The sequence below is a fragment of the Labrus mixtus genome, chromosome 3 (genome assembly GCF_963584025.1).
Source record: "Labrus mixtus chromosome 3, fLabMix1.1, whole genome shotgun sequence".
NCBI lineage: Eukaryota > Metazoa > Chordata > Actinopteri > Labriformes > Labridae > Labrus > Labrus mixtus.
Window position 1 is genome coordinate 6734526 of NC_083614.1, and position 21754 is coordinate 6756279.

General features: G+C 38.4%; 1 protein-coding gene across 3 annotated transcripts in view; it reads left to right on the forward strand.

Annotated features, from left to right (window-relative positions):
* The first annotated feature begins 2358 nt into the window (after nt 1-2358).
* The window catches only part of slc9a7 (solute carrier family 9 member 7), a 38172-nt gene continuing 18776 nt past the window's right edge, over nt 2359-21754 (forward strand). The window contains exons 1-12 of one of the 3 annotated variants that reach the window (XM_061030164.1): nt 2359-3037; nt 7764-7966; nt 9114-9191; nt 14049-14125; nt 14245-14357; nt 15160-15265; nt 15624-15770; nt 15917-16017; nt 17895-17983; nt 19337-19450; nt 19777-19888; nt 19976-20129. In XM_061030164.1, coding sequence (XP_060886147.1) covers nt 2758-3037; nt 7764-7966; nt 9114-9191; nt 14049-14125; nt 14245-14357; nt 15160-15265; nt 15624-15770; nt 15917-16017; nt 17895-17983; nt 19337-19450; nt 19777-19888; nt 19976-20129 — 1574 coding nt within the window. In that variant the 5' untranslated portion in view covers nt 2359-2757. The remainder of the gene's footprint in view (nt 3038-7763; nt 7967-9113; nt 9192-14048; nt 14126-14244; nt 14358-15159; nt 15266-15623; nt 15771-15916; nt 16018-17894; nt 17984-19336; nt 19451-19776; nt 19889-19975; nt 20130-21754) is intronic. The other 2 variants (XM_061030147.1, XM_061030154.1) reach the window with 2 other exon arrangements.

Consider the following 21754-nt stretch of genomic DNA (forward strand, 5'->3'; position numbering starts at 1 on the left):
TGTTGTTATATGTTTTATTTCGCATCTTAATATGCTGTTTTGAGTAATTGTTTTAAATGTCAAACAGTTGAATGCGTGTTTGTTAATTCAAAAATACTGAATAAATTGTAAAAAAAAATAATTAAACAAATAGAATTCGGCTTAATGTAAGCAATATACATATATATATATATTATATTATATTATATATTATATATATAGATATATAAATAAATATAAAAATGATAAAACTATGTGTCAGTAGTATTTTCAGGTCCAATCAAGTACAAATTCTACCCAGAAGATGGTGATGAAAAATACAATACTAATCAAAATGAATTCAAATTAAACATAAAAACAAAGGTATTCCTCCTCTTTTTAACATGTCTGCTGCCAAAATAAAGCGACATATTTCACATTAGAAAGCAGGCAAATCTCAAATTTCATTGACCTCATGTCCAAGAGAACCATGTAAGCTAAATAGAACGAAGGGTGCATAATAAACCAGATTACCCTGAACGCACCGCCATCTTCACATTGGACACACCTCCCTGGGTGTTGTCCTCAACACAAAAAAGCTTCTTATACTTATTAAGAAATTCCTTCCAAAGAATCTTCAATAAAACCTTAAATAATAAGATGATTTGATGAATTAATACATTTAAAATCATGCAAGCAAGTTCATGTGTTCAAAGTAGCCATGTTTATTTATTTGCAATGTTCATACTGTATGTGTGGCCTATAGATAAAGAGAACATAAACATTCACAACAAATAACAAACATCTTGTAACCATGTCCAAGCAGACACCAGATTATCTTGTAATTTAAGCCACTGGGCCACTCTAATAATAGATAATCCCCATCATGCCTCCGTGGGAGATGCTCTTTTGTGCAACCGTATGCCCTCAGGTGACTGTTGAACTGTTGTGAGTTAACTGGTGTGTGGTAAGGCTAGTTGAGGAATATAGTATGATGCATACCAGTGACTGGGAAAGAGAAAGGAAAACAATCTTACAGACAGAATAAGGGGTTTAATCACTGATAAGGTAGAGACAGTTTGCTGAGTTCACCTGAACCTCTAATCACAGGAGGTTATGTCAGTCTAGTGCAGACAAATCCTGTGATAACACAGCAACATTGTGTTCTTTGTCCAAAGGTTCACCAGCAGTGTCTTGAGTGGACCTTACTTAGAAATATATATGTTGTGCAGAACTCTAAAGGCCCAGAAACACCTCTGTATTAGCACATGATGGCACAAGTCACAGCTGGGTTAACCTGTTATGGAGCCTGGGGCATGAGTGACCCTCCTCCTCCCTGTCACAGAAGCGCATAAGAGGGGGAAACTTTCTGGGGCCCAGCTGCATTTATTTTTGGGCTTTTTGTGCCTTTAATAGAGAGATAGGACAGTGGATAGAGTTGGAAATCAGGGAGTGAGAGAGTGGGGAACGACACGCAGGAAAGGAGCCACAGGCTGGATTCGAACCTGGGCCGCCCGCTTGGAGGGCTACAGCCTCCATACACCAACCACTGCGCCAACAGCGCCCCATGATAACCACATTTTAGTTTAAAATGCATTCACCATTACTCATTGAAGAAAATACAAATACACAATTTATTTTTTATGGACTGTTTCAAAATGTAAATCATCTCTTCTGAAAATGGTACAAACTTCTTTTTGTCTGTTCATTTGTTTAGTAATGTCACTTCTTGACAGGCCTATTGAACTTCACTGTAAAGACAGTGGGACTGTGAAGCCATAAGACCTACTTGTTTTTAGTCAGCTCTAAAAGCTGTTTAATATTAACTTATATAAGTCAGGAGGCTAGCCCAAGTGTTACTGATCCAATGTGCACACTCTGATATTCTTAAATGACATCTGGGCCCAATTACCGCCCAGCCATTTCTGTGAGCAGGCCTGCTCCCCATCCTTCCACTATCCACTTCCGTTTTTTTGTCAAGCCTGGTGCCCCTTGTGGACAAATTGGTACCTCATATCTCTTTGCTGATTTTGTCCTTTACATTAGTAGTTTTTTTTGTTAAGGACATTCTCATCCTCATCTTCTATTTATAGCTCACTGAGAGGGATCAATGTTAATGTCTGTCTGTTTAATAACCTTATAAAAACGCCTCACAGCTCTTCTGCTGGAATGAACCAAAACAATGTGCTGAAAGAAACCTAAACGCTGAGAGGTAAATTCAACTGATTTATTTTTTGGCACAAAAAGCTCCACCATACTGTTTTTCACATGCTTGATGTATTGTTTATGTAAAATACTGGTGCAGCTTTATAGCATTAGAATTGAGCCCTTTAAGGAAATCTAGTTATCTGATATCTGCACCCCCCCCCCCCCCCCCCCCCTTCCAGCTGTTCCCCCGACTGCTATAATTCAACCTCTCACCCCTCCACTACCAATGCCACATCATCCTGAGCGGATATTCACTTTCACTTCTCTTCCTAAAGGCTGACTTTAACGACAGTGAGTTTCCTGTTTTCAAGAGGACCGACATCTGAATTGCACCATCATCACAATCCCGGGACAATGACTAAGTAGATCAGTAGAAGGGGGGCTTCAGGGCGGCAGTGGTCTCATTTTGGTTTCCTCCACCAGGGCAGCGCAGTCTGTCTCCTCCTCTCTTCTCACCGCGCAGTGTTTCTTTAAAAGGCTGAGCTCGCCGGTCTCTGAGCACCGGATCGTGTCCCCGCTCGGCTCAGCAGCAGCAGCAGCAGTGACATGGCACACAGGCGGTGAAGCTGTCCGTCTGCAGCATCCTGCACCATGGACGCTCTCCGGCGGCCGCAGCGACGCGCAGCCTGCGCCGCGCTGAGCACCACGATGTCCGTGTGGATCTTACTGAGCGCGGTGTCGGGTCTGAAGGCGGAGGACGACGCGATGGAAGAACTTACCACCGAGAAGGAGGCGGAGGAAAGTCACCGACAGGACAGCGTTAATTTGCTGACATTCATTCTCCTGCTGACCTTAACGATCCTCACCATATGGCTCTTCAAGCACAGACGGGTCCGTTTCCTTCACGAAACCGGTCTGGCTATGATTTACGGTGAGGCTTATAGGATTAAATATTGAATGCACAAACACACTCTCTCCTTCACCACCACCAGCAGCACCACCTTCCCGTAGGCTTTGCATGATTCAGTGTCCCTGGTGGTTGTGTAGCGGCTGCACGCAGGCGATGAGAAAGATAGAACAGAAGAGAAAGAGTTGGTTTAAAGCTGAAGAAATGCTCAGAAGCTGAAGCGCCTCCGCATTCCCACCAGCTCACACTGCTTCTAATTAGCTGGGCCAGTGCTAATTTCTGGAAGGTGCTATCAGCTGCGCAGCTCTTTTTAACTCTGAGCTGGTTTACTGCATGTGCAGCTGCATCCCTGACTGACATATGAGGGCAGCCTCACAGAGACATGATGTATTTAATTACACTCAAGTGACCTTAACGCAGGGCATAGTCTATAACATGTTTTAAAATCTCAGATGAAATCATAAAGGAATAGGTAATCTATCAGGTAACAGCATGGATGTAGGCTACATACCATTTATATGAATTTGTTGTTCATGCTTTCAATGCAAAACTAATGTTTATCTGACCATCATAATCTAGCATCTTAAAAAGAGAGATTACTTTATATACTGGGAACCAAAAACATCAGCAAAATAGAAACAAAGTACGATTGCATGGTTTGATTAAAATCTGCAATGTACAATAATGTTGCTCAGTATGCATGACTTTAATGTGTTCTGAGGTGGCTTTTATAAAAACTAAAATGCAAAATGTTTGCCACAATTTACTTCTAACATTTGTCTTTGCACTTACATGTTACACACTACTAGTGTTTTCAACACATCTCTTCTGAATCCATGTTTCAGCAGAAGTGCGTTTCTCACCACGAGGTCTTCATCATCATTTGCCTCACTCTTCTCTCCTTCTTTAAGCCAACACCAGGTGGTGATTCTGCAGTCTGCAAAAATTCCCTGGGCCAGGGTCCATCACCATCACCACTATGTTATAAATAATCTGACACTAACTAAAAATGTTTCAAAGTTTACATTAATATTTTTTCAAAATATAACTATAAAGACCATCAAAAAATCAAAAGCACAAACACCATCATATAATGCTTGCGGACATTTTGTAATTAAAGTACCTCTCTCTAATTTTTTAGGGCTAGACTAACAACATTCAGTCATTCTTTTCAATGAGTGACTTCTGTCAGAAAGGGTCCCTATAGGGGAGGTTTCCAACTGTCATTGCAAACATTGCACATTTTGAGCCACTGCTGTGGTTTAAAGTTTGTCAATAGTAATTGCGTGCTACAAATCCATGCATTCTGTTTCCTGCTTATCGTGTATCAGGCTGTTTTTTGTCTTTCGCAGTTTGTTTATTGTACATGTTTATATCCCCGTGATGGCAAATGTGATTTACTTTGCAGCCCTTCAACAAAGTAGATTATATCACACCCATATATGGCCTGGAAGTATTTCTGTGCCGGTGTTTACTCCTGCATGCTACAGAAGTCTTGACCTTCATTGTTATAACATTAAAGTCACTCAATATGTGACAAAAAGAAATTGCAACACAAAGTGAAAGTGGCCCTTTACACCATTCGTGTTTGACTGCCTGATGTGTCTGAAATCTTCTGTTACAGAGCAACTTTGAAGGCTCCAGACAATTGACTTCATTGCTTAGTTGTATGAAGAATTTAAGTTCCGACCCTACAGACAGTTTAAGACCACTCATATTTTTTCATCTCTCAGGCCACAGAGATGCTCATGATGATCTAGCTGATGATTAGTTAAATACTTATCTTCAGGTGGCTAATGATGGTTTTTGATGTCAGTTTAAAATATGCTTTTTAACACTAAATAACAGGGAAAAAATAAGATTATTGCTGTACGATATTTGTTGATTGTTTGGAATATGCAGTATTGGCATTCAGGGGCATGTACAGACTTTTTTGTCCTGGTGGCCCGACTGGGACACTGACTTATGCAGGGGTGGCCTGAAGTGGGATAAATATCTAATAATTTACTTTCTAACCTCATACATAATATCCACATTATAACACAATATAATGACAACATTAGCTTAACCTTTTAATGACACAAAAAGACCTGTTTAATCAGTTGAATCATCAGTTAAATACATATAACTCACAAATAACAAAAAATGGTTTTACAGCTCTTCCAGGCATGGGTTATTGATCTTAAAGAAATGTAGAAATGTTTTCACTTTGTGTCTATGGTACTAGATCTGATCATTTATTTCATCATGTATGGACCCATAATGATATATTAGTTTATTATTTACTCATTCATTTATTATGTCTTCTACCTGGCTTAAGACAAATATCCCCTCAGGGATGATGAAGTTGAGGTTTGATTGAAGTTGTGTTTCATGGGGGTCAACATTAAGCACTAAAGATTCCCTAAACACAATACAATCTAACATATAAGCTGCTATTTGATTGTATAAGTTTCCCCACCAGGCAGAGAGGTGGATGATCAAAGACCTGTTTACATTTATTATCAGACAACAAGAAAATCTAAGAACCCGATCATGGTGAACTGAACTGTTCCTGTGATATTGTCTCACTTCAATCAGCTATACCACATCGGCTTGTGTTTTATATAGCACACATAGCATACAACATAACATAGTGGAAGTCAGTCAGTGCAGCAAACATCACATAAAACAGACTTTGATTTGTTATGTCATCCCTAAAAAGTGAAGTGCATGTTGGCGTTCTTCCAGTTCAAACTGCCGTTGTATAGTTTCCTTTTTTCTGCTTTACAAACATCAAACATGTCGAGACAGTAAAGGCCAAAAACACAAACTGTTTTCTGAAGAGGGAGCACAAAGTTTCAGCGATACATAATGTCTTATATGTACAGATAAACATGTGAAAATAGTCTATTTAACCCTAATATTTTCACTAGGTGATTCATTTTTAAGTATTTAAGAATAATAATTTTTGGTGGATTCAGTTCAGTATGATGATGTTTTATTTAAATAGATCACAGTTTGTTTTCTTGGACTCTCACCAGTATTAAAATGCTGCCAAGTGCAGCCATTGATTTTCTGTACAAAGAGCAGACTCTACAGAAAAGCTTGTTTTCCAGTTGGTATCTACTCATTTTGTTATTTTCACCTTATAAGTAAATTCAGGAACACATCTATAGAAGTTGGAGTGCCAGCTGAAAGATTTTTTTTTTTTTTACAACAGGATGTCACTGATGGTTCTTCCTTTAAATGCCACATGCTGGAAAGAACCTAAAGTTTCAGAAATCAGAAATGTGAAGTTGCTTTACAATAGATTTAGACAAAAAGCGGATCTATTCCTAATGATGGTTGAAAGTACACCTGGTGTGTGTGTGTGTGTGTGTGTGTGTGTGTACTGCCTGCGATAACTGCCTGCATCGTTCCTCCAGCTTCTCCTTACCATCTCCACATCTGTCTTCCTTTGCTCTGCTGCTCTCTGTGTGTGTTTCTGCCTGTAGAGCAGCACCTGGGACATTGTGTGGCACTGAGCAGTTAACTGGACGATTTTGAATATAATGGCATTTATTTTGGGCTAATTGTTGATACTTTGACTATATATACAAAGATGGACAACGCCTCTCCTCCTCCTCCGTTTCTGCAAAAATAACAGCCAAAATCCTCCCTTGATGGACGGTGGTGGCATACAGTATATTGTGCATTTGGAGACAGAGTTTGTGCAGTAGAGATCGGCTGGTGGAGCTACTGTATTACACATTACACTTACAGATAAATCTGTTCTGATCAGTTTAAGTATCCTGTTTTTGTATTTGTGCATGTAAACATCATATCCTGATTTCAGAAACTGTGATACGCATTACTCCTGATTTTGAGAAACCTGATTTAGCTACCTGGAGGACTCATAATAATAATAATAATAATAATAATAATAATACATTTTATTTATAAGCGCTTTTCAAAAACTCAAAGACACTGTACAATTGTTAAAAAACAGAAAGAACAGCACAGTAAGGACAGACTAACAGACATTGCAACATTACACACAAATCATAAAGATAAAAACAATAAAGGTAAACTACAGAAAACAGGAAATACATCACAATCATACATTAAAAGCTTGTTTGAAGAGGTGAGTTTTGATCAGTGATTGTGAAGTAGGAGGGTCGGTGCAGTGTTGAATATGTGTAGGGAGTGAGTTCCAGAGGGAGGGGGCAGCTATGGAGAAGGCTCTGTCCCCCCAGGTTCAGTGATAATGAAAACGGGATAGTGTGGCATATATTCGCCTTACCCGATTTCTGAGAGCTTCCGACTACCTAAGCAGTCATGGCTTCAGCCAAGTGATGTACCAGCATGATACACATGGCGGTGGCAACAAGAGCAACTTACTTCTGGAGCGATGTAGAAATTGAGTTTTGCCTTTAGGTAATGAAAGAATAAAAGATAATTTGAAGTTTAGATGGGAGACATAATTTAAATGGAACGTAAATGCAATATCTCCAATATGATAAAAACCAGGAGACTTAAGTCCCTGTAAAAGCATTCAGACATTATGGTTAATAATCAAATCTGTTATTGTGTAAAATCAACAAGATTTTTACTTCTGGAACCACATTGTTGAAATTGAGGAGGCGGAGCTTATGACCTGTACTGCAGACAGTCAGTAGGGGGAGCTCCAAATGTTTTGGTATCACTTTTTGACAAACTGTCATGTCGTCCATCTTTTAATCATCTCTACAATCCACTTCACATGTTGTTGTATTCATTCTCTGCTCAGGTTTGCTGGTCGGTGTGATTCTGCGTTACGGCATCCCTGCCACCAGCTACCACAACAAGACACCGCCGAGCTGCTCACTGAAGGAGGGTCCTACCAGCACCCTGCTGCTCAACATCAGCGGGAAGTTCTTTGAGTACACCCTGAAAGGGGAGATCAACTCCAGAGAAATTCATAATGTGGAGCAAAACGACATGCTGCGCAAGGTAAGAAATAAAGACAGCAATCTCTGCCAAATTTACACTGTTTAAATGGGCCTATTTTTTTATTGACTAATTTTACATATATTTTGGGATCTAAGAGACCAATAGCGTCACAAAGTTTTAGTTTCGCTTTAGTACATTGCTGTAGTGGCTAAAAAGTAATCTTTGGATTTGGAGGCAAATACGCTCGATCAAAGTACGTTAACTAAAAGTGTTTTTTTCTTACCAGTGAGTACGGACTTTGTTTTTGTCACAGACATTCAGTTTGTTGTTATGAAGTGTGTGACGATAGGGACCTCCAAAGAAACAGACCTTTAAATACAAAGATGAATTTTCTTCATATCAAAATCAGCTGAAATTTGCAATCTGCAATATCGGATGAAGATTGGAAAGCAGCTTGTGCTGGTGCTCAGACTAAGTCTTTAATTACACGTCTTAAACTATTACAGCATGAGCGGTTAATGCCGTTACACCAGCAAATTTACATCAATATTACACAACCATTCCAGATATCTGAACGAAATGTCGGGGAATGAGAGGGACGTACGTTCATTGCATTTGGGAAGATAGGAAAATAAAACTGTTTTTAAGAGAGGTAAGAATAACAAAGGAGTATTTCTAAATCAATCTTACTGACCCTAAGCTTCTTCTGCTGGGCTTATACCCAGAGAAATATTTAAAGCAGAAATGAACAAGCGTCTATTGACCCGAGTTTGCGTTTATGCAACAAATGTTGAAAGGCCGAGCACTAGTCATTGGATAAGACAGATGTTATCAAGCCTTCAATTAGAAAGGATAACTACCATACAGCAGAGCTTTGAGAATATATGACGGCCTTTTATGAATTATCTTAAAGACTTAAACGTCAGTGATCAAGTCAACGACTGATTTGTGTGGGCAATGTAGTTTCTGAGCATTAAAAACTGTAATTTACTCTTTCAGTGCTTTCTATAGATTTCTATTTTGTTTAAGAATGTCTTTTGTTTAATGCAGCAACTTTAAGTCTCGACATACACCATGTGAATGTAAAGCTGTATAAATGTTTTATACATCTAAGAAATGTAAACCCCCGAATGTTTAAAAGTTTTTTTTTTATCAGGTTTGATTTAAAAATCTCAGAATGACTCTTTCTAATGTTTCTTGTTTCCAGGTAACGTTTGACCCTGAAGTTTTCTTCAACATCCTCCTGCCTCCGATCATTTTCCACGCTGGATACAGTCTGAAGAAGGTGAGATGAGTCATGTGAAACGATGGTCTGATTGTGAGCTCAACTTGTTTGATGAAGGGCAACATGAGTTGATTTGACTGTTGTTGTTGTTGTTGTTGTTGTTGTTATGGGGGCCAGGTGCACATGCTGCCACTACCTGCTGTCTCATCAGACAGGTGGTTTTCAAAGTGCAGCCCTCATTGGACAGGGAGGGGGGGTATTCAGTGTGTACTGAACATAAGTGGCTCTTCTGAGGGTAAGTCCAGAGCAGATGTCTTTCACTTCCTCTCTGTCGTTTGTACTGGCAAAATAAAAAAAAGGGCTGACGTTGACAGTAGGAGTCAGGTTGGTTTATTTTGGGGGAATTCTTTGCGGTGGATCTGTGGTCTTCATGATTAATGATATTTACTGGTGTTAAGTGTGAGAAGTGCAGGTTGTAGACCTCGAGCGTAGCTGCTTCAGATCCCCGACCTTGAATCAATGGAGAGTGAAATGTGTGAAACAACTGATGGCTTCTGATCTATGCTCTTATTATTATGAGAGTGCATTTTATCTTTATCCTATTATCCAGTGACGGAGGATGTAAAGGAGAAACAAGTGAGCATCTTAAAAGCATCTGAACAGGAGTTAAAGTGAAGGGGCTGAGGTTTGAGAAGGTTTGTTTTCTCCAACCTGACATTTTAAAGTTTAAAACTTTTTAAAAACGATTCAAATAAAAATGAAACCATATCGATTTCTTTTTGATACCATGGCAACAAAAATACAAGTCCACTCCCCTCTCCTTGCAGCAGCTTTGGCTTTAAAACATGACTGAAGAGGTGACGTTTTTTTTTAAGGCATTTGTACTTTTGGATTATATTCCATCATTAAATTTACCAAGATTGTATCTTTTGAAAACATGTGGTATCGAGAAGTATTGTAGGAACTTCTTCACTACCTTGGTGTGTTTTTCTAAATGAGTAAATGCTATCATGGCAACACCACGTATCTCCAGTGCAACCATTTTAACAAAAATACTAAATAATAATTAAAAAAAACACACAAAATGAACGTCTTAGATTTTATGGAGCTGGTGGATTTGACATTAAATTAATGACTTCTAACTTATATCAAACATAAAAGGGGGTTATAATTAAAGGGGAAACCTTAACCTTTAAAGCTCTGCAGGTTTGCACACCATTGACAAGTGAATGACAATGTGTGGGATGGATCAGTGGTAAAGTTTGATGATTAAACTCAAGCAGAGTTCAAACTCAATTCTGTTTCAGAAATTGTTCAAATGAAACATTTTGAAAAGGAATAGAGCAGAGGGAAAGACTGATAGCTTGTTTGACATTGTTCTTTTATTTGTCTCTAGAATCGACATATTCATCCTTCACTCCTTTTCCAACATGTATTGTTTGCTTTGTGCTGATTGTGACAGTCGATATTGTTGCTCAGGTTTCATTTTCTTCCATTGATTTTCTTGTTTGGTTATTTATCTTCTTTGTTATAAAGATCTATTATTGGGCCTTTATTGGAGAGATAGGATAGTGGATAGAGTCTGAAGCTGGGGAGAGAGAGAGTGGGGGATGGCATGCGGTAGAGGAGCCACAGGTCGGATTCGAACCCCTCTACATGGGGCCCCAAATCAACCGCTCGGCCTCTGGCGCCTATATCTGGATGTTATTGTGGCCCTCATATTGTGTACCATCTACTGTGTCATATATTGGATCACATATCCTATTGTGTATTTCTTATTGTGTCACATCCTGTTTTATTGGGTATCATATCATATGGGTTTACATATCCTATCACGTATCGAGTATTATGTGTCGTATCGTGTATCCTATTGTGTTTCATATCGCATATCATAAAACATCAAATCATAATGTATCATGACGAGTTCATTCTCTTCACAGTAAATAAAGACTTTTATTTTGTTAAGTTCAGGAGGATTTAAGGTTAAGCTTTGACAAACAAAATGATTCTTATATTTATAAATATTTGGTAAATATCGACATCATCATATCAAGAGTTACCCTGTGGTTACAAACACTAAGGCACACTGAACGCAAACACAGTACTTTTTTAAAAACAGCTTCTGTACACTATAAAAATAAAAAAAGTGAAAACTCAAAATATAGGGCAAGATGTGGGCAATGTGATCTCTGTGAGAAAAGTGTCTCACTGGACCATATTTAACCTGCATACTGAGCAGTCTGATCGTTCTTATCTCACAGATTGAGTAAAGCCGGCTTACTAAATCTGATAAAATGCTTATCCATTTTGAAGCGTTTTGGACATGTCTTTTTATAAATATATTCTATTTACTGCAGGGCTGCATGCAGTGGATAATATGTGCTATTACAGGTTAACAAATTAATTTATAAAACGTCAATAAAATGAGTGAGTGAATCCTTTATTGCCCCTGGGGGACTTTGCCTTGCACCGAGAGCATAACAACACTATAAAAGTGACAGAAGACGTTGAAAACAAAAACATATAAAAGCAGAAAAATCCAAATCTGAAGCCCCTTTCCTTTTTGTCTGATCAATTTAATCAGTGCCAACTATTAGCTCTCTGTTTTTTAAGAGAACAAGATGCCTGGAGCTGGTCGTTTAAATCTCTCTGACATATTGAAGCTTTGTACTGACGGGTCGTTTTGTTTTTCTGGTTAAAGTTTCATTCGAGTTGGAATTTGCTGAGTCAGACATCAGGCCTCAGGAAACGGGAAGCAAGTCGTCTAAGTCTGTTTTCGTAGAGACTGTTTTCTACAATAATCTGTTGCAGGGAGATTTTATATGAAGCTCAGTGTTGACAGCTTCGAGGGAGAAAGAAGAAAGATGCAGCGCTCCGTTTTGTGCTTGTTGGGTTGTTTACTCGTCGGTTCAGTTGTTCGTCTGCTTTTGATCGTTGTAGTAAAACACACATGCCTGTGTAAATGTTTGTCTAATCATCTGTTAGTCATCTTACAGAAAATCTGTCTGTATATCTTAAACTAAACAAGCTTTTCCCCCCTTTCTGTTCAATTCTTTCTATGTTTGATTTCACAAAAGTCACTCCTGACAGGCGCTGAGGAAAAGTCTGTTTCCTTCAGAAATCTGAATCAGCATTTTGTTGTTTCACAGACGCTTTTGAAGAAGATCTGAGATCAGAGATCCAGCTCTGTGGAAGTGATCCAGAGAAGCTCTCATGTTTGCTGTTGTGTGTTTTTACAACCTGTCAAACAGAGGAATGTGTGTGTATGTCTCTCGTCCTGTTTAACGAGTTACTCACTCAGACGCAGCCTTGACTGACCTGAATCGTTTCCTCTTGTAAGACATTTCAATCTTTGTAGATTGCAGATAACTCATCGAGTCCTTCACTTAAAGCTGATGATCTGTTGAGGGAAATAAACAACTTAATCTCAAGGGATGTTTTGTTTCAACTGACATCAAAATAATTAGAAAATGAAAGAAGTTCATTCAAATGGATTGAAGTACCTTTCTTTACACATTACAATCACTGAAGTCTGTAGATGATTGTTAGTTTCAGAGGGATCGACCCTGCGGTTTATTTGTTGAATTTATTTAATTAGGATAGTGCACATTGATCGACGGATCATCAGTAGACTTCAATGTAAATATGCCGAATTGGCACAAAATCTAAATTCAATCCGTGGTCCTCAGGCAGGTACTACCACAAATCATATAACACAGAACCCCTCACAGGACAGACTACAGGACAGACTACAGGACAGCACACAGGAGAACTCACACACTCTTTTACAAACAAAATGGATGCATTTGTTTTATACTGTAAAACTTCAAATAAAAAGCTCATCCTAATTTCAGGCCCAGTCCCTGTTACTAACCTGCTGTAGCTTCATGTTCTGACAAATGAAGGCAGCTCTCAATGCATTTAGTGTTGATTAGTTAGCGGATCAAATATATAGAGAAAAAGCAGAGAGACACAAACAATACTTCAACATCTGTCCAGGAAAGACGTAATGAAGCTGGTATGCGTTCCAGCTGTGCTGCAGGTTTGCACATTGCTTTAAAAAGCCAGGTGAAATTAGTGAGTTTAAACTTAGTTTCTGGATATACTAACTGTGTACAGAGTTGATATTCAAGATAAATGATATAGTCTTTCCCATCTTTAATGTGTACAAGTTTTGTTTTTAAATAATGAAAGGCCTGTCTCTTAATGAATAAATAATAAAGGCAGGCTCATATCATAGACTACAAGGTAAATAAAAGGTCAGGCAATCAATTAAAGTTTTTGCGGTAGAAATAAGAGATGCATGTACGATTAGCTCAAATGCAGTATGATTGAGAAGCCCCCCGGATTGGGGACCAGAAGAGACAGATATTATACATGAGTACTTGACTGGTTTGTTTTTAATGAGTTTTCTTTTAAAGGTGATGTTGTCACAGTCTGGATATATGCTGGTCATTTGCTCCAGTAAAGTGTGCTTCTATAGACTCCACTTTTTGACTAGATTCAGATCAATTCCTCAGTATATCAGTCTCCACTGGTTTGTGCTCTGGTGTTGATCCTGTCATTTTTATTTTTCTGGATAAAATCTTTGAATGGTGGGGAGGGCAAGATCATTTAAAAACTGTAAAAACAAGACAAACATCTGTGAAAGTTTTGTAAGAGTAAAATGTTATAGTTACTAAGGATATTTAAATATTTTGTCTTTATTAAATAGAGGAGAAAGAAGAAGAATGATGAGACAAAATATAAAAAACATGCTCAGTGTAAAAAAATAAACATTTTCTGAGGATTAAATCTGAAGCTGACTTTGTACTTGGTGCATTTAAAGTCATGTAAACATGTGTTAATAGATAAATGACTGTAGTGTTTTCTCCTTTCCTCGTCTCATCTCATTCTTTTTATTTGTTCTTGTTGCAGAGACATTTCTTCAGGAATCTGGGCTCCATTATAACCTACGCTTTTCTTGGCACTGCCATCTCCTGTTTTGTTATCGGGTGAGTTTTAATGAAATGTCAGACGCATGAGGAGCTTTAGGATTCAATCCTGCAGATGTAATCAAGGTCTACCTGCTCTTTGATCTGTAGCCTTTAATCACCTGTATGTTTGTCTTCAGGAACCTGATGTACGGTGTGGTCAAACTGATGCAGGTGGTCGGACAGCTGACGGACAAGTTCTACTACACAGACTGTCTGTTTTTTGGAGCTATTATCTCTGCTACAGACCCAGGTACGACACAAACACGTGCTGACCAGGGTAATACATGGAATATATACAAATGATCAGACTGAGTGATCCCCAATTAAAAACTCACATATAGTGTGACAATAAACGTGGAAGTAAAAGTTTTAGATCATGAGGTAAATGTCTGTTGACGTAATCTGAGGTTAAATCTGCAGAGGGGGGAAGCTTTTGCTCAAATCACACAAATTTGACACGCACATCCTGTGAAGTTTAAGTACTGGCTGCTAGACAAAAATCATCCAAACATAGAAAAATAACTGAGTCTGCACACCAGAAGCTGCTCCAATTAAACTGAATTTAATGGAATATCACAGACGTGTCTGTTGATGGGCGAGGGCCCGACATATTACAGGTGATATTTTGATAATGATATTATGATAAGAATAAGACAGCTTCAAGCCTTTGCTCAAGCAGCCCTCTTACAAAGGCTCTCTTCTCCCAGCACTAGAGAGCAGCCCTCCCTGGCAGCCCTGCAGCCGCCCCCCCCAAAAGGCTTCCAGAGACCTGGCCAATCAGGAGACAGTGGGCACGTGGGGAGGGGGGGCCTTAAAGAGACAGTAAAAATAGATAAAAAATGATAGATGTACAATCAAGGTCACATGATGGATTTGCAGACATTGAAATCCAACAAGTATTAAAGCTGTTTTTGATTTCTGTATTTACTATTAATGCTGTTTAAATGTTAAATACGTTTACCAAAGCAGATTGTTAATTTAAATGAAGAATTTCATGTTAAAATATCAATAAATCTGTTTCTTGACTGTTTTTTTAAATCAAATGTTTACAGTGACGGTGTTGGCCATCTTCAATGAGCTCCACGCAGACGGGGATCTGTACGCTCTGCTGTTTGGAGAGAGCGTGATGAACGATGCTGTGGCCATCGTGCTCTCCTCGTAAGTCAGACTTCTGCTTTGTCTCTAACACTACACCTCCTCTGAAAAGGGATTGAAACTGTGAATATATATTATGTTGGTTCTGGGGGCTTTTCCCTCCTGATGCTGAAATTCTACAGTGAGGTGAGAGACCGAGCATCACTGCTCCTCCTGACAGACAGATGGCTCTCTGACTCCCTCTAGTGGACGATTAAAGTCTGTTACAAGTTTTTTTTTACTCTAGAATGTAAGAAAAAATGATCATCAATACACAGACACAAAAGAGCCGAACAGTGTGTTTTATAAGGAGATGAATCAATCCTAAACAAAGTTGAGTAATTGGTAAATTTATGACAAATGCGTTTCTTTTCTATTTCAGGTCTATTGTTGCATACCAGCCCAGCGGAGCGAACACTCACATGTTTGATGCCGCAGCTTTTTTCAAGTCTGTGGGGGTGTTTCTGGGTATTTTCAGCGGCTCCTTTGTGATGGGTGCAGCTACAGGAGTTGTCACAGCACTCATATCCTTCCTCTCAAATCTGCTTTGAAATGAAAATACAAATATAAAGTCCAAGATTCAGATTTTTTTTTTTTTAAATGATGATGTGTTATAGGTGTAATTTGTTTAAGATCCAAAACTGTGTTGTGTCTTTAACTGGAGTCTCACGTCACAAAGTTCACCAAGCTGCACTGTTTCCCGCTGCTGGAGACGGCGCTCTTCTTCCTCATGTCCTGGAGCACCTTCCTGATGGCCGAGGCCTGCGGGTTCACAGGTGAGCTCTCAGGAGGAAGGACGGGGTTTTACATTTAGGAAATAGGCACCAGACAGCTGTGGTTAGGACCCTTAAAGAAGTGTGCATGCTCAGTATCTTTTGAATTCTCTTTGCCTTAATAAATGACGCTTTTATGACTTGGATTTAGAGGAAACTCACAGTGAGAAATGATTACTTAAAGTCTTAAATATTACTCTATCCAAACTCTTTGTACTTTTTATTTATTTATATTTGCTCTCTCTTTTTAATGCAAGGCGAGGCAAGTTTATTAATTTAGCACATTTCAGCAACAAGGCAATTCAAAGTGCTTCACAGAAGACATTGAAAGCTTCATGACAAAGGGCAGAAAACTCATTTAAAGAGGACATTTAAAAACCATTCTACAAACCTTTAAGGACCGGGTTACGTCTAGCTGTGATTGTTCTGTCTTAAATGATTAAATGTGACATTTAAATTAGGGCTGCACAATAAACTGCAATGTATTATTATCACAATATGAGCATTCACAGTAAACATGTGTCTGATGTAATCTAAGAAAATAGAAAACTGAACATTATTTTATGCAAACAAGCATTGAACTGTGTACATTAACTCACTCTCACACCATTAATGCAGTCAGAAGAATCTCAAGTTATCAGCCACTCTCAGAGAAACTGTTGCCAATTTATGAATTCAAATAATCTTTATTTATTTTGTATTTACAATAAACATTTGGCAAAAAGCTTTAGCTGAAGCTAATACAGATTCTTTAACATTAGTTAATGTACCACACTTCCTGTCATTATGAACAGTATGCACATCACATTTATTCTGATTAATTATTTATTTTTGTCTTCCTCATTACGGGTATTTAAAAGCAACACCTATGATATTTTAATACAAATTATAAATACAATAGATCAATATCAGGGTTGCAGCTTGATAAAGGGTGTAACAATAAACCATTGTTTGAAAATCAACTGTTTGACTCGCACCATATACATTTGATTTCTGCCGTTTGAAGACATTATTTGTCAACTGCTAAGAAAACATTTGTTATTTTTCTTCTTTCAACGTTTATTATAACTGATTTTGTTGATAATTATTGATTCGTACTGTATCTCGTGATACTGTTAAAGCATGTTTCAGTCCGAGGAGGTTATAGTACTTTAAAAGTGTCATGTTGTGCAACCGTCCTCACAGAGACAAAGTTTAAAAAAAGAATGATCTCGTTAAAGCAGCAGAGGGCGTCCTTGCTCTGGATGAAGCTACAAAATCACTGTATCCTACATTTCCCATAATGCAACTTAATAACATCTTTAATTAGACTCTCTTAATTGGCCTCTTTCTTAGACTCCGTGCCCCAAATTTATGATTGGGTTTTTAAAATATCCTTCTCATAACCTGAGCCGACCGGTGGGGAATTAAAAGCTGGAAAGACGAAAACATTGTCATTCATAAAAACCTGTATTTGTAACATGTCGAACGTCTACATGCAGATTATATTTTGTATAACTGTGATCTAGAGAGAGCTTCTAAATTCGACTTCCTCGCCTTGTTGATTATGCTGACTAACGTATTAATGAGCTGTTTAAAGTAAGTGCTGCTAAACCCACCTCAGAGAGCTCAGTCCGTCTGTTATCAAATGAAATATGATGGGGGGGATTAAGATGCAGATTATGCATCAGATGTGCAGTAGATGAAATGAACTGATAATTTGATGCACAGTAGCATCAAAGGCAATCAGGGGAAAAAAAGCTAATCTTTGTTTTGGATGTTCTGATAATTGCTTTCCCAAATCACTCAGCCCACTCTGCTTATTTCACTTTATTTGTTTGCCATTGTTTTAGAGCTTCAAAATGTGTGTTCATTTGTTTTCATGTTTGTGACCTCTGCAGGTGTTGTGGCCGTGCTGTTCTGTGGCATCACACAGGCTCACTACACGTACAACAACCTCTCTGAAGAGTCCAACAAACGCACCAAACAGGTAGCACATAACCACTTTATGTACATGAAATGAAATCTCCCCCTTTTTATTTTGGGCTGTTTTGACCTCCCTCGAAGTCTAAACAGGGTGTCAGAAGGATCAGTGTTAGCCCGCTGTGACCTTAATCAGGGTTCTCTGAGGACATCCCTCCTGACGTGTCTGTTTAGTTCCTCTGAAGGGGTTCGGTCTTAAGGAGAGGGTACAGATTAACACCTCGGCAACACGCAGCTTGACACCTTCTGGATCAGCGCTCTTAAGACTCTTGGCACGCTCCGGTTTCAAAGAAAGCTGCAAATGGAAAAAACAACTGCAAGGTTAAAGTCCTGCACTTTGATCAGTGGGTCTCAAACTTTCTTTCCAATAATTAACACCTTTTGGAAATACTTTTTTTTTTTTTTTTCATCCAAGTGCCCTCTGAGCAGTGCCAAAGAAATGGAAAAAAACTACAAGTTGGTACAACACAATACTGCACCATCTGTTTCTGATTAACTAAACAACAGACTTTAAACCATCAGGTGTTCATCTTTAACACGGCAGGGGGATGTCGCAGTTGGAGAACATGATCCTTAAACCAAATATTTGAAGTAAAACCTTTATATTTAGTCAAGTGAAAAAAGAAATGATTGAGGTACGCCGAAATAACATACTCAACATTATACAGTATGTAAAAGATTTATGAAGAGGCGGGATGCAGGATCTAAAAAAACACTGCAAAGAGATGACATAAGGCTTCTTCTGTCTGTCGGCTCACATGACAACGTTTTTTTTATTTGCCTTTAGCAAGACTTTAGAAGATAGTAAGATGGACTGTTCTGTATGAACAGGTTTGCCTGTGTTCTTCAAACCTGTGAGAGGGAAATCTGTTTTGCACAAGCAAAAAAAATATATTTTGAAGACTTCAACAATCCTAAGGGATTAATCCTAAACCACTGAAAAAAAAAATCCACTAACATTTAAAAGAATATCATGTACATCATTTAGTTCTTTAAAATATCCCTTTAGGTACACGAACGCTTATTTGAGAAACGCTGCTTTAGATTAAGCATGAATTTTTAATCGCTATATTCTGAACCAGGCCGTGCTTGTCTTTGTTTTGTGCCTCCCGTTTAATGCAAGAACCAGATCCAGTCTGTTCTGTAATCATTCCTGCAGCCTGAGAGAAAAGAAGAAACGACTCTCAAGGCTCTTCTTGATTCAGAGGGAACAGATGAAGAGGTTTTTTTTCTTGAAGCAGCACAGTGTGGAAAACCTTCTGTGAAATTCCCTCACTGAACCTGAACATTTGAAGGCGTTTACTTTGTATTCATGCATCTCTAAATTGAATTCCCTCATGAGTGTTATATTTCCATGCAGCTCTTTGAGGTCCTCCACTTCCTGGCAGAGAATTTCATCTTCTCCTACATGGGTCTGGCTCTGTTCACCTTCCAGAATCACATTTTCAGCCCCATTTTCATCATCGGGGCTTTTGTATCCTTTTGAGGCACTGCAGGAATGCATTTTTATGTTTCCATGATGTTAAGATTTGCCTGAAGCAGTAGTATAAGGTCTGATAATGATTTGAAGACTGGGCTGCAGTTTTATCTTAAGTTACAGCCCTTATTTGATCCAAGCCCTTGAGCCCAAAGTCGAGACTTTTTGTTGGAGCTTTTTGTGCAGATTTACATCCAGAAAGAGAAAAATTGATCTCCTAATGTTTATTTTTGTTTTGCTTACATGTTAGTCAGATCACCCTGCTATCTGAGTATCTTCAGATTTGAATTGTTCAGCCAAACACACCTTAACCTGCCTATCAGACTGCAATATTCATCGGAAGAGCTTTCAACATCTACCCGCTGTCCTTCCTCCTCAACCTGGGCAGAAGACACAAGATCAAGGGAAACTTCCAGCACATGATGATGTTTGCAGGTATAGAAATGTTATTAAGGTCTGTAAACAGGTGTTATTTTCTCTAACACATTGCTGATTATTGTTATTATTCTGCCTCCTCGGCAGGTCTGCGTGGAGCGATGGCATTTGCTTTAGCCATCAGGGACACAGCAACCTACGCACGCCAGATGATGTTCACCACCACGCTGCTCATCGTCTTCTTCACTGTCTGGGTGTTCGGTGGAGGGACCACACCCATGCTGTCCTGGCTGCACATCAGGTGACAGTTCATTTTTGTTATGTATAAAACTAACTATCTTTTTATATGCTGGTAAAAATATACCTACAGAAGCTTTAGAACAATTCTATCAAATAGTCAAAATCGTGAGGTGATTGGAGGACAGGATGATAGGTTTTACTTCTGGGCAAAATATTAAGTATTTTATGAATTAACATCAAATTATCCAAAGTAAGATAAGGTTTTAAAAGTGCAAAGCTTTTCTCTGTAAACAAAGCGAAAAAGACTCAGATTAAAACATTTTAAACAGAAATTACTTTTCAAAATCTGACTTCTTGAAATTAATTTCAATACAAGAAATATTAAACGATCAAAGTTTATAATTTCTCTTATAAGTCTACCAACAAGCAGCTAAAGCCAGAGTTGTGTAAGCTAGCTAGCGAGTTAGCAAAAGCTAGCCTTAGCTAGCTCCAACTAAATTTACCTATAGTTTTATTGATTTTTATTGCAGTGTTCTTTTCCAAGTGATTCTGGTACTAGTATGAGGTAAACATAACAACATAAAGCAAAACCTTAATCCCATTTTAAAGGAGAAAAAAACACTGCTAATCCCCTGCTTAAGCTAATGCTACGGTACCGTCTAAGCACATATAGCAATGAACACGACTCAGTTTTTAATAGTTTTACAGTTAAACTAAACCATGACTTGTGTCTTATTTTAAATTAATCCAATATGATTCAGAATTCAATATAAATATGGACAACAACTAGCAAAACAGATATATTTAGGCTTTAGCTTTATAACAATTAAGTTTACATCTTAAACAAAGTTAATATGAAAAGACGCTGAAAGGACAGTCTACTGCCTTTTTATATTATCTTCAATAACAGTAAATTATTGTTCATGAACAAAAGTAGGTTCATGGCTTCAGTGTTTAGCCTACTGCTGTCTAATCTTTGTATAGGCGAGCGACGGTTGCTCTGTTTTGTCATTTTCTCTTGGACATATTGTTACTTTTCAGTCCACATGATAAGCATTTATTGATCTGCCTGACCTTATTGTCCAGGAGGTGGGGCTAGAGCTCCCTACTGCAATACTTTACATTTTCCATAAGTTTTAAGATTTTAAAAAAAGTACTACTTTTGTGTGTCTTTTTTAAATTATTTTTTTTAGAAGGAATCCTGCTTTTTCTATGTTTTAAAGGTTCTTGACTTATATCAAACATTTAAATTCAAGCTCATTCCTGAGTTATTTATTGGAACATCATGGTATCAGGCTGCAAGCTTTCACATCCTGTAGTGACTGCTGCTGTGACGCTTTGCATTCATGGCTTTCCGTGTATTCGCAAACCATCCTCTCTGTTTTTTGTGACATTTTGTTGCACAAGAAGCTTATTTGCCATGACAAAGCGGATTATGGGCTGATGATTTGTGTGACAACAGCAGTCGCAGCCTGAGTGAACCGGCTCTGTTTAATATGAGTAATGCCTCCTCAGAACGAGCAGGGACCATTGTGTTTGGTCGAGGTATAGAGCGCTGCCAAAATCCCCCCCAGTAACTAGTTCAAATGGTGGATATCAGACGTGTTTCTGGTCATCCTCTGTGCTGAAATGTGCACTTTTTAAAAACAAATTGTGGAAAGCTTGACTTGATGGTTGTATAGACTA